The sequence below is a fragment of the Dermochelys coriacea genome, chromosome 15, assembly GCF_009764565.3.
Source record: "Dermochelys coriacea isolate rDerCor1 chromosome 15, rDerCor1.pri.v4, whole genome shotgun sequence".
NCBI classification, from domain to species: Eukaryota; Metazoa; Chordata; order Testudines; family Dermochelyidae; genus Dermochelys; species Dermochelys coriacea.
In genome coordinates this window covers 27619386-27631816 of record NC_050082.1, presented here as the reverse complement: position 1 = coordinate 27631816, position 12431 = coordinate 27619386, and the positions used below count along the sequence as shown (strand labels likewise).

Here is a 12431-nt window from a genome sequence, read left to right as displayed (position 1 = left end):
TTTAAAAGATGACCAACAAATTTTATGCATGGCTGTTTCCTTAGGCCCCATCATTTTACTGGGAGATTGAAATAGTTTCCTATGGAGATACAGATGATGACACCGGTCCAATAGTTTCGTTTGGGTTTGCCACTGAAGCAGAAAAGCGGGACGGAGCATGGACAAATCCTGTTGGCACATGTCTTTTTCACAAGTATGTTGCAAATGTATTCATTAAAAATTACAGCCTGGTACACTACATAAACTGAGTATAAGCTCCTCTGGACTGGCACCAGGCTTGCTTTTTGTTCCTGAATAGTGCCGAACAGATAATTTAAATGGAGGGATTAAAGTTTTGAAATATAGTAATTCCTTATCAAAATGAGGATAGTTCCAGTTGCATTTTAGCAGTATATAGCAACCACCTGAATGCTAACTGATGGTCATTTACAATGATTTTTTTACCCTAGAGGTCTGCTCTTTTATGTTTAACTTTCTTCTTCACATTTACTTTCTTAGTAATGGACGAGCTGTGCATTACAATGGCTCCAGCTTGCTACAGTGGAAGAGTGTTCGACTGGATGTAACCCTTTCTCCTGGTATGTCAGAATTCAGTTTATTTACTTAGCTGAGAGAGCCTAACACCTCTTAAATATAAACAAGGTAATGGATGAAAAACAGAAAAATCCTTGTTTCTCTTTGGTCGTGTTTTATTTTCCTCTAGGTGATATAGCCGGAATTGGCTGGGAGAGAACAGAAGGCACTCCTCCCCCTCCAGGACAGCCAGCTAAGGGAAGAGTGTACTTCACGTATTGTGGACAGCGACTTGGGCCTTATCTGGAGGATGTCTCTGGTGGAATGTGGCCAGTGGTGCACATTCAGAAAAAGGCAGGTTTAACAGTAAAACACCTACTTTGGGATGTATTTGACTTTCACCAACACTAGTCAATGTTCCTGGGTGGAAATCATGACATATTTTTAATATCATTTTCACCTTTATTTATTCATTTGGGTTAAAACTTGTATTCTCACCCATCAAGACAATAAAGTAGAGCTGGTCTGATGAGGAGACTGAGTTAATCTTTATATACTAATAGGCCTTACTTGACTATTACTTCACTTTAATCTTAACAGTGACCTTGCTGCAAATTGCATTTGTCCAAGTGACTGTATCTTGAAAGCACCAGGCTGAACAATTACAGCTCAAATATTGTATTGAGCAGCTTTGTTTTTCAATTGTGTATTATCAGACTTATTTTTTTAACTTTATGGTCAATAATGCAAGGAAATCCATATCACTAGAGGATATGGTAATAACCAGGGGGGATCTCATCCTGTGGCCAAGGTTTAGAATAGGAAGATCACAACAAAGGGTTAAAATAGTACTTTAAAACAAAAACTTCTTATGCTTTATTTGAATTTTGTTACAGAATACAAAAGTCCGTGCTAACTTTGGATCTCGCCAGTTTGCCTATGCTGAGGGACAAGCTCACAGGAATGCTGCTGATCTGTGCATTGACCTAGCTGAAGAAATAAGTGCCAACTTTGAAGCATTGCCTTTTGCCATGGCTTCCGATAGTGATAATGATGCTGGTACCAGCATAACTTCTGATCCTGGAATCCATGGACCTCCTTGTAGAATTGCTGCTGTTGCCACAGCTCAGCAACGTAAAGTGATCATTAATAACATTTAAATAGCATGTTCAGTTTATTTCAGTAAAAGAGTCTAAATCCAATTAAATGTTCTCTAATTGAAATTCTCAGGGTGCTTCCCAATACAATAATCGTTAAAGAAACACAATAGACATTGGCAGATAAATGCTCACTTCATTTTAGACAAAGCATTCTAAAAATCAGTTATCTTTGTTTTACTTTATATGGAATAAAGCATTCAAATTGTTCTGAGTTAAAGTAAACATAATGAAAAATTATTTTATTAGGGCTCTGAATGTAGTTAGATGCCTCACTTGATTGAATTATTCAGTGAGCTACACTATGTCAAAATGCATTAAACTTCCACCAAGTGATTGGAGAGAGACCACAGAATACAGCATATCTGAAGAACTTCATGAAATATTTTAGCATGTCTAGTAATGATTGGGAGTTCATTATTTCCATTTGGTTGGTTGCAGAATATGACAGTGACACTTCTTGTCATTATAAAATGGAACTCAGCTATGAGAACTTGTTCACATCAGGCCCAGATCCACATCCCCCTGCTATTGCAGACGATGAAAGCGATGATGATGATGATGACGACATCCCCCGGGTAAGGAAGACGGGACACTTCACATGTTACAGAGCTGCTCTCTAGCTACAAGTCTTGTATTTAAAAAAAAATGTGTCATGAACTGATTTTGTTGCTTTGAGAAACTAGAGTTTCCTTTAAATCTCTTGTTCTAAATGCCATTTTGTTTTTTGTTTGACTTCTCTTGCCAGGAGGATCACTATGCCCTCTTGGTTAAGGCCTGGGAGACTAAAGTTTTCCCTACAATTAGAAGACGGTTCCGCAATGAAGCTGAGAGGAAGTCTGGTCTGGACCAGATTAAGGGGGCTTTACAGCTAGGTATGACTATCAAATGTTTATTTCTATGATCACAATTGTACATGGCATATAACAGATGCAGGAATGAAACTCTGGGAGCTGGATTGGTCTAGCAGACCCTTGTTGCACTTACTAGAGTCAAGGCTGCAAAACAGTTTTAGTCTTCTGTTTTTCCTGTGCTTGTAACTTACAGAAACATTCTTCTTTTGGGCGAATATTTTCCATGCTTGGTTTCTGCTCAAAAGTGAGATATTTTGTGTGAGGTAGAGGATTGTGGAAAGTTTCTGCAAACTCTTTTATGTTTTTTAGGTTATGAGCTACGAGTCTATGTGAACAGAAAAACATTGTAGTTTGGAGTTTAAAACACACTTTTTAGACACAGCTACATCAATACTGACTGAAATGTGAAACGTGGGGGAGTGTTTTTAGAAAGAAGAAAAGTTATAGATGATTGAAATGGTTGGCAGCTTTTTAGCATTTAGTAGAGCTTAATGACATCTCTACCCCCTTATGAGATAGTTGTGCAAGTAGTAGGGGCTGATGGGACAACCAGTAAGAGGGAGTTTGTGTAAGTACCACACTGAAATCTCCCCACAAAAAAAACAGAACGAAGCTTTAACACTGGGCACAAAAAGTCACAAATGCAGCAATAATAATAATTAATAAAGTATTACATGATTTAAGGGGAGTTTAGCATTTTTTGCTAGATTCTACTGTATTCAACAGAGTCACTACTTTCATTTGAAAAAAAGTTCTACATTTTTCATTGCAAAGATCTAACCGTTACAACATAAAGATACAGGCTGCTGACCTGTTAACCTAGTTCTGCAGGAAACCATTGCCAGGCAAGGATGGGAACCCAGGACTTAATTTGGCTCATTTTGAACACTAAAATTAATGTTATTGTTGGTACCTTAATTTCTCTACTTTGACAGATTTTTTTTTAGTTGTATATTCTTGTATTGTCAGATTTTTTTCATTTACTTTTCTATAGAAGTTCTTTTAATCAAAATTACTTGGTTAAGGACCAAAAAATCTTGACAAAATGCTACACAGTTCTCATGAACTCCTGGTGGTGTATTTGCTTTTGATACTTGATTTTACTTGCTATTCAGGAGCTATTGGCAAAGTGCATGGCTGTAACCTCTATCAGATGTATGCTAATTCATTTTATTTTTATGGCTAGAAACCTTAGCTCTAGTGTTAAGGTTTTTTCCCAAGATGTGTCGTCTTCCATGTTGATAAACTATTGATTTGGACACAGGGGAATGCTGCAGAAAGACTTTTCATTTCAGTACAAGTTTGGCAGCTCATCCTCACATACAGTTACTTACTCAGCGGGAGAGTCAACAGCTGCCTTCTACAGCTTATGTACGGGGACCAATCAGCCTGAATATTCAATGACAAATGTGCTTTGTAAATAAGTTTTTTCTCCTCTTTGCTTTAAAAGTCCTTTTTTTTTTATTTCTTTGCCACTCTCAAGTTAATTGCACTTGGTAGGTCAAAATTTATACAGCAGCTAGCATGTGAGTGACTGAGTATGTCTTTGTTCCTAGTCACTTGACACTGAGGTTCCTAGTCACTTCTTCATGCAGATTAAAATAAAACATTCCTTTAAAAAAAAAAAAAAGTCATGAACAATGAAGTAGATAAACATTTCTGTTCTGATAAAATCAAAACAAGCTTCTGTGCTGTGGTTTTCCCTTTATAATGCTCTTTCTTAGTTTGTTTCGTGATTATTATAATCCATTGGCTCATTAATCTTAGTTTAATGTACCCCTGGGTAGCGGAGGTTAAGGGCTCTAATGCAGGATATATTAGCTCATTGTTAGGAAGGCCTCACTTCAAATCAGCCTTTGAAGATGAGGATGAGCAGTGGTCTTAGTATTTTGGAAGAATCTGTTTGTTTCTCACTTCAGCTGGGTTGGAAGAGTAGAGCTTCTGCCACTTCTGTTTTCCTTTCCTCTACTCTTTTACTCTAGGGGCCTTGATATGCCAAGTGCAATGTTTCCAGATATGGAAGCCATTCAGGCATTAGAACATAGTGCAAAAACTTGGAGGGCAGGAGTATTAAAGCTCTGCTAGTACCCCTTCTGATGCTCTGAGGATCTGAGGTTGCAAAAGGAACTGGAACTTTTGCATGTTTCTTTCCCTTTTAAGTGAGCATAAGAAGTATTTAAATGACTGAGGAAGGTTATCTTTAAGACTTATCCTAATGGACCCATTCCATTCTTATTTTGTTTCCTATGGTAGTTCTCTCTCTAAGTCTCTCTCTAATTATGGTATCCCTTAAAATGATGCTTTGAAAATGTCTACTCATAAATTTCTATTTGGACCGCAAATCTACAGAGGTAAATAGTAAATGAGAATTACTTTCTTTGTCCAAAGTGCACAAACTTAGTGCTTGAAATGCTATTTAATATAATGCAGCAGTAGATTATCCACAATGTTGTCTTTATCACTGTCTTTTCAGAATAGCTTATAGTCTGCAGGTAAACATTTAGTTTAACTATGAAATAGTTATCATCAGTAGTAAACAAACTTGTTTCCTGAAACAGATTAGCGCTATAAATATTCTCCAGAAATCAGTACAATATTGATTTCGTCTTTTTGAGTGCTAGACATAAGGCCAGCTTTTGCTACCTCTTATCCAAAGAGATGAGTGAGGTGGCTGAATCTGGCTTGTAATGAGTAAATGAGACTGTGTTGTGATATATTTGTTAGATTGTGTGGTTTGTTACAAGACCAAGGTCAGCATCTAATCCAAATGCTATTCTGTTTATCAGGAATGGTCGATATAGCCCGACAAACAGTAGAATTCCTTTATGAGGAAAATGGTGGTATCCCAAGAGACCTCTATCTTCCTACCATTGAGGATATCAAAGATGAAGCAAATAAATTCACTATTGATAAAGTTCGGAAAGGTATGTCTATTTCAATCTTTATTTGCCAGTAGGAGAAAAGTTGGGACTAAACACCCTTTGACCTTGGTGCACATGAGACAAAATCATTATTTCATAGATTCATAGATACTAAGGTCAGAAGGGACCATTCTGATCATTTGGTTAAATTAAGGCTGCAACTTTTTTAGTTTAATAAATGGATAGAACTGGAGGGGTTAAATCACTGTTTTTGTTTTGCTTTCTTTAATAACTCTTTTAAAAAGTGAATCACTTGTCAATGTATGTGCTGTGCACAAAGTGAATGTGTAAAACAACCCACCAAACAGCAGAATCAGGTGTGCTAAGGCTACAACTTGTGCATTGTTAATGCAAACAGTCTTCGTGCATTCTGAGCCAAAGATTAGTCTATCAGATTCTGGGTGGTAGGAGTCAGTTTGTGTATACTGTTAGTTTATTCAGGACCTTCTCATGTTAAATAATGATTTTGAAGACATGTTATTCCTTTATCTCCAGGCCTCACAGTGGTGACTCGCTCCCCAGACAGTAACAATGTGGCCAGCAATGCTGTGGGAACAGCTTTACCTAAATTTGCTATTCGTGGGATGCTGAAGACATTTGGTCTCCATGGTGTTGTTCTGGATGTTGATTCGGTGAGTAAAGCTATATTTAAGTTTTTTAATGGGTTACAGCATTTTTCTCTGATCTACATGGTGAAACATGCTAGTTCATGTAAGATGCTGTTTTCTGCTCTTTGAGTAAAGATGTGTTCAATGTATTGATGGCATTGTTTTTGACATTTCAGGTAAATGAATTGGTGCAAGTAGAGACTTATCTCAGAAGTGAAGGAGTGTTGGTAAGATACTGGTATCCTATTGACATGTTAGAAAGGCCACCTGCTGGCTATAGGAGGACTGCAACAAATGGATTGGTTACTCTGGATAATACAAACATCCAAATTCACAGGTAAATAGGAAATTAATGTAGTGTATTAATGTAGCTCTTTTATCAATATTTCCATGCATATTATTTGGATGAACGTACAGTGTTTCATACAGTAAAATTTATTACTTACTGCAGCTTTGCTTTAAATAGTAGATTTCAAGTAAACTGCTGAACACCTTCTTAGTACACTCACTAGGTTTAGACCTAAAAAGAAGTCATTTGATCTCCACATAGTATTGGCTAGATCATCTTTTTATAAAAGAAGTTATAATGATCTTAATAGGATATTATTAAAACAAGAATGATCTCTAAATTATTCATAAATATTTAGCTCTGTCAAGGATACAAATATCTTGTCTAGTATAGTCACTTATTGTGATGGTGGTAATTTCTGTTCATCATCTATGTGCTCAATCCTGTGTGATTCTGAACACTTCAAATTCCTACTGACTTCAGTGGGTCCTCAGAGCACTTCACAGGATTGAACTCATAACTTGGAAGACAAAGCTGTAAAAGCAAAGACCACTAGTGGAAGAGACCTACCGTATCTGAGGTCCCAACTGAAAGTAAAGGGAATTTTGGGTAGGAAGAATTTGTACCTTTACCTTGCCAAAAAGGGCCATCAGATCACTAATTAAATCTGAGGCATTGATCACTTCATCTCTTTTTAGAGATGAGAAGCGTGTTTGTTCACTGCTCTTGTCTCAGAGTTACGAGTAAAGAGAACTCTGTTCCTATCATCAGATCCATAAATGTGGGGCCTCACAACTATGAAGAGCGCCATAGGGGTTTTAAACTTGTGGCCTGCTCGTGCCCAAAGACTGGATAAGCAGTAGTGAGAAGATTAGGGTTTCTTATATAGAACCTACCTATTCAGTCACTATTGATTTGCTTTCCAAAGTGAATAAGGAAGATCTGGGTCTACTTAATAAATTATTGCTGTTTTTAAGTTCATACACCTGTTGTGGGTCCAAAAATCAAGGTGCTAGGTATAGTTCCTATTTTAATTAGCTCTGTATCTCGCTTTTTTATAGAGAACTTTTGCGATGTGAAGCCTCACTTGCGCGGTTGTACTGCCGCATGGCTCTCCTCAATATTTTTGCCCCCAAATCTCCACATATGTTTACTCGTCTATTTCATATTCCGGCTATCCGTGACATCACCCTGGAGCACCTGCAGCTGCTGTCCAACCAACTTCTTGCACCACCCCTTCCTGGTAAAATAATACTTGAAAAATGCAGCAGCTCAGTTGCTTTTGATACAGTAGTATAGCAATGCCCATGTCAGTGTGTGCTTACAAAGAACTATGTGAAAGACTAATTAAGTTTAGGAGTTTCTTGAAACTGACAATTTTCAATTTGTTTCACAAAGCCATTAAGAGCTATTGTTTATAAATTAAGTTTTTCAAACTTGCATGAACATATGAAATAAGCAGTCTCTTACTAAATTCATGAGTAGCTAAGAAAAGGGCTAACCACCATGGAAAATCAGTCAAGTAAATTCTGGGCTAAACTGAGGTGTGTTCTTTGCAAATGTTTTATTAATGATCTCATGAAAAGTAAGCAGTAGGAAAGACATTTCCCTCCTTATTCCTTCGCCAAACAGATTCCATTTAATATGTTGCTATTCTTCTTTTAGTTTGTGGGATACTTTGTGAGAAACTGAAAACGTTGTACAGTTTGAATTCAGTATAGGTATATAGCTGCCAGTTGGGTCACTTCATTTTCAAAATTCAACTCATCTCCAGTTTTGCAGAACAGTTCATCCTTTTCCTAACAGAGTCATGAATCTGATAACTAATTCCTCATGAGTCTAAGAGAGTGCATATGGCTGAATTCTGGGAAAAGAACTTGGGTTAAATCAAATGTGTGTTAATGGTGGAAATCAACCTGTCAAATGCCATTATGCGTACTAAGAGGTTCACGCAACATGGCAGGGCACTTAGGAGGAACTAAAAAGTAGCTAAAAATAGGTTGTTAATACCCAAAGTTAATCTAAAGCACTTGAAGATCTTCCCTCCCACAAATCATTCTGATACAGGATTAGCTCTCACAGAGGCTGCATCATGTGTGACTCCTCTGCAGAGTACAGAGTATTTTGAGGAATTGCATGGCTTTGGGATCCTTTTCTAGACTACAATTTAAATACTTGTAATTAAGCACACACCCTCCCTCCATACTTCCTTGCTTCTCCTGCCTCCTTAGCAATATTTTTTTTCTATTTCTGCCCTTGATTAGCTAACCTGTGAGTAATTTGAATCATGTTAATATGTATAATTGCACCCCTCTAAGTGGGATTTCTGCAAACAGGCTCTGTAGGAATTGCTTTGTCTAATGCCGCCATGCACTGCAAATTGGCCCTCCACAGCTCCTGCAGTAACTTAGTAGACAGCAGCAGTCTGAAAGGGAGGCAGTGATAGGGAGCCCCCTAAAAAATAGTTTGTGGGTGGGAGCAGCTTGAGGACAGGGACACCACTTCACTTCTCCCCGCTTCATCTCATGGAATGAGCGGGGAAAAACCCCAAGCACCATGGATTCATTGTACAGCTTCAAAGAACCCCCCCAAGCTGGAGCTACTCGATCCCTTCTGTCTCCCAGGCCATCACATGGATGGGGATACTCCTCCCACCCACATGGGCACTGGAGGAAGCAATGTCTCCATATGTGACAGTGGGGTAGGGAGATATCTGACTGCCTCCAGGGTGGGGCACAGTTGGGTGGCCCCGGAGCCCTTCCACTGCTTTTGTTCCTGGGGGAGTCCATGTAAAGACTGGAATAATGCTAGGACAGAATGAGACCAGGCCTTTGACCCTCCATTCAATTCTGTGTCAGCAATGTCAGGGGCACAGGTTTGGCCCAGGAAGAATTCCTTATACTGCTAAACCTTAAGAGGACTTGCACTTGGGCAGAAATGCAGATATAAAGGCTTGTGATCTGTGGGCTTTTTAAAACATGCTCCTGAGAGTTTCTTTGACTACTTATAAGTTCAGAGGATCTTCCAAAATATGCAGTGTATTGCATTTGTTCTTTACAGATGGAACAATCAGTTCAAGTTCTATTCTTTTGGCCCAGTCCCTACAGCATTGTATCCATTCCCAGAACTGTTCTGCCACAGACCTTTTCTACCAGGGCAATTCACAACAAATCAGGGAGTGGCTGACTGTAGCCATCACTCGGACATTACATCAAGGAGAGGAGAGTCTGTTAGAACTAACTAAACAAATCTGTTCCTTCTTGCAGGTAAATGATATTTTTTGATGCTTTCTGAATGTTTATAGTACTGTAAAGAAAATTAAAATATGTATTAATCTTTTTCCTCTAGAGGCCTTTCTTGCCAGAATATTTTTACATTACTTATTACTGCCTTAAATTCATAATTCTGTTAATCACACTGCAGTATTTCTCTGAACACACTGCAATGCTATCTGGTCATACTGTACACTTTGTGCACACATGCAGGGGGATAGCCTGTGTAGTACTGAAATGAATGGTCTCAAGTTATCTAACTACTTTGCAGTACTATTTTTAGCTGTAAAATAAGGGGCAAGGAAGGGGTTTTGGCTTATTGCTTTGCTTCTCTGAGGCTTTCATTGTTAAATGTCATTTTACAGACCGCACCAGAACAATTCCCCGCTGAAGAGTTCCCTATTTCAGAGTCCAAAGTCAATATGGATGTTAATTTTCCTGGGGCTGCTTTTGTAGCTGTGTCCTGTAAGGAAAGTCAGTCTGGATTCCGCAAAGAGTAAGTTATTAAGGAAGCGGGAGAGCAACCAGTTATAAAGAGACCCTGTTTAGGCTGCTGGGCCTGGATTGTGATCTGCCTCTCTCTAAGACCTCTTTGGGAAGTCTATGTAATGCTTGTGTTAATTTTTCCACACAAACCTTTCCAAGGATTTATCTTGGAGAGGTGAGGAATGATAGTGCAGAAGGATATGACATACCTCTTGATTGTGTCCTTTTTAAGTTTGGGGTTTTATTAATTTTAATTAATTAAATTGTTTTCTGGTTATTTTCTAGTTCCTCCCTGTATAAGGCTCCATGGGCTCGAGTGTTTGTCTATGGTCTTGGTCATAAAATAAAGAGGAACGGTCAGTTAAACCTAACTGAGGCAGTATGTTACCCTCGGGATGCCTCTCCAACCAACACAGGCTTGACACCACCCCCAACAACCAATCAGTATCCTTCAGTGATTATCTCCACTGACAAGGTCCACATCAAATTAGGTAAATGTTTTTAGTATTTGCAAACTAAATCACCTTATTTATCAGAGTTTTCTGAAGCAGCACCAAACCTACGTTCTGTTCGTGTGTGCTGTGCAAGGTATCAGAAAATACCAGGCAAGAGGAATATGCTGTCACTAATTAAACAGGCAAGGTTTGATACTGTCCGGGCACTTCTAAACTGACAGCACCTCACACTTCAATGTCATCAGTTCTCAGAAACCAGCCGATGCTTGGAGTTTTCCGGGGGGTCTCCCCTGCTTGCTGCAGGGATTGGGGCGGGTGACTGAGCAGGCTGCACTCTAAGTTCAGTCCTGAACCATTGCCCCAGGTTGGTGCTTTATTTGAGATGCCACATTTTAACCTAGTTTTATCTATGTAGATAGTTATATGGCTGGCCATCATCACTGTAGGATCTGGGCCCCTTGGAAATATTTCAGTAGAAATAACATTCTTTCTTCCCGCCAGGCTGTAGGAGAAATAGCTTGATTTGTTTATAATTCGGGGGGGGGTGGGTAGAAAAGGCAAAAAAGCAAGTTTTTTTTCAATAAATTCTTCAGTCTCACCACTTATGGTCACTATAATTCCTGTATTCCATTTTGTACTAGCCCTAGTGTCCTGTCAACATTCAGGAAACCATTGTCTGTAGTACAATGAATATGAAAGATTTACACATTTTAATGAGTACAAATACAAATCCAGAACTCTACATCTGGCTACATCATTAACTTAATATTTTCCTTTTCTGACTTTTCATTTCTGTTTAATGAGAGGATTAGTCGATTTAATCAACTACCTCACTTAACAAACACTTAAGCTTAGAAAAATTTAAAACAATGTTTGAACCTGGCATAATAAGACTTTGCTTTTTCTTGACACAGTTGTTGCCTTCTAGTTTATAGAATTGTAATGGGAATTCCTCTCTGTTGTCTTGTTTAAGGAGTATCCCCCCCTCCTGGTGCTGTCTTAGTTTTGCACTCTCTTCCACTTGAATTCCCTCTGGCTATGGCGTTTACAGAACAGCTGTTAACTTGGAAATTAGAGGATGGTGATGTAAAATCAGAAGATGAATTGGATACTATCCCTGCTTCAGTTCTCTTACAAATGGTGGAACTCTTAGGTGAGAGTACAGTATTTTTTGAGTATTTAATTACCAATGAAACAGCTGATCAACTGGAATGTTCAGAAAGAAAAAATTACAGTATTTAAACTTCCTTTAAAAACCATAAATTCCATCATAATTACTAAACTCCAAAACAGTGTGAATTTGCATGGTTTAATAATGCCAAATTCTAAAATAAACTCAGTACTAGAAAAATCACATGAAGATTTTCCAGCTGATATCTATTAAGTACATTGGGTAAAATTTTCAACAGCGCCTAAGTGCCTGAATGACTTTTGAAAATGAGACTTGGGAGTCACTTAAGAGCTTTTGAAAATTTTACCCCTTATCTCATCAGTGCAAGGATGTGTTGACAATGAGGTTACTTAGTAACCAGGAGCCTATGTATTCTCCAATGCAGCCAATGCTGCACCAGAGAAGCCTACGTTCTGAGCTTTAATTGTAAAAAAATCTAGCACTTATGGTTGTGAAAACGATTTTGTAAATCTAAATAGAGTGTAAACTGCTAGAGTACTGTCCTCCTAAGCCTCCAGGTGGCTTAAATTCATGAATGTGGCCGTTTACACCACTCATATTTATCTCATTGTATTAACTATGAAATCTTAAAGTATAAGCTTTATCTAAGGGAAAATCTAAGTATAAGCACTAACTGCTTCTCTGCTGATCATTTTAAGAGAAATATCCAGGTCATGGGCTTATCCCAAAATTAAGTCTATGATT

The 12431-nt window shown here is 38.3% G+C and overlaps 1 protein-coding gene across 6 annotated transcripts in view; it reads left to right on the top strand.

Moving 5' to 3' along the window:
- The window catches only part of HECTD4 (HECT domain E3 ubiquitin protein ligase 4), a 117172-nt gene that overhangs the window by 83360 nt on the left and 21381 nt on the right, over window positions 1-12431 (top strand). For all 6 annotated transcript variants that reach the window (XM_038373280.2, XM_043498305.1, XM_038373281.2 and 3 more), the window contains 14 exons: window positions 45-193; window positions 499-578; window positions 704-867; window positions 1410-1647; window positions 2112-2248; window positions 2419-2545; window positions 5311-5448; window positions 5941-6077; window positions 6230-6390; window positions 7404-7585; window positions 9403-9608; window positions 9980-10110; window positions 10386-10591; window positions 11529-11708. In XM_038373280.2, coding sequence (XP_038229208.1) covers window positions 45-193; window positions 499-578; window positions 704-867; window positions 1410-1647; window positions 2112-2248; window positions 2419-2545; window positions 5311-5448; window positions 5941-6077; window positions 6230-6390; window positions 7404-7585; window positions 9403-9608; window positions 9980-10110; window positions 10386-10591; window positions 11529-11708 — 2236 coding nt within the window. The remainder of the gene's footprint in view (window positions 1-44; window positions 194-498; window positions 579-703; window positions 868-1409; window positions 1648-2111; window positions 2249-2418; window positions 2546-5310; window positions 5449-5940; window positions 6078-6229; window positions 6391-7403; window positions 7586-9402; window positions 9609-9979; window positions 10111-10385; window positions 10592-11528; window positions 11709-12431) is intronic.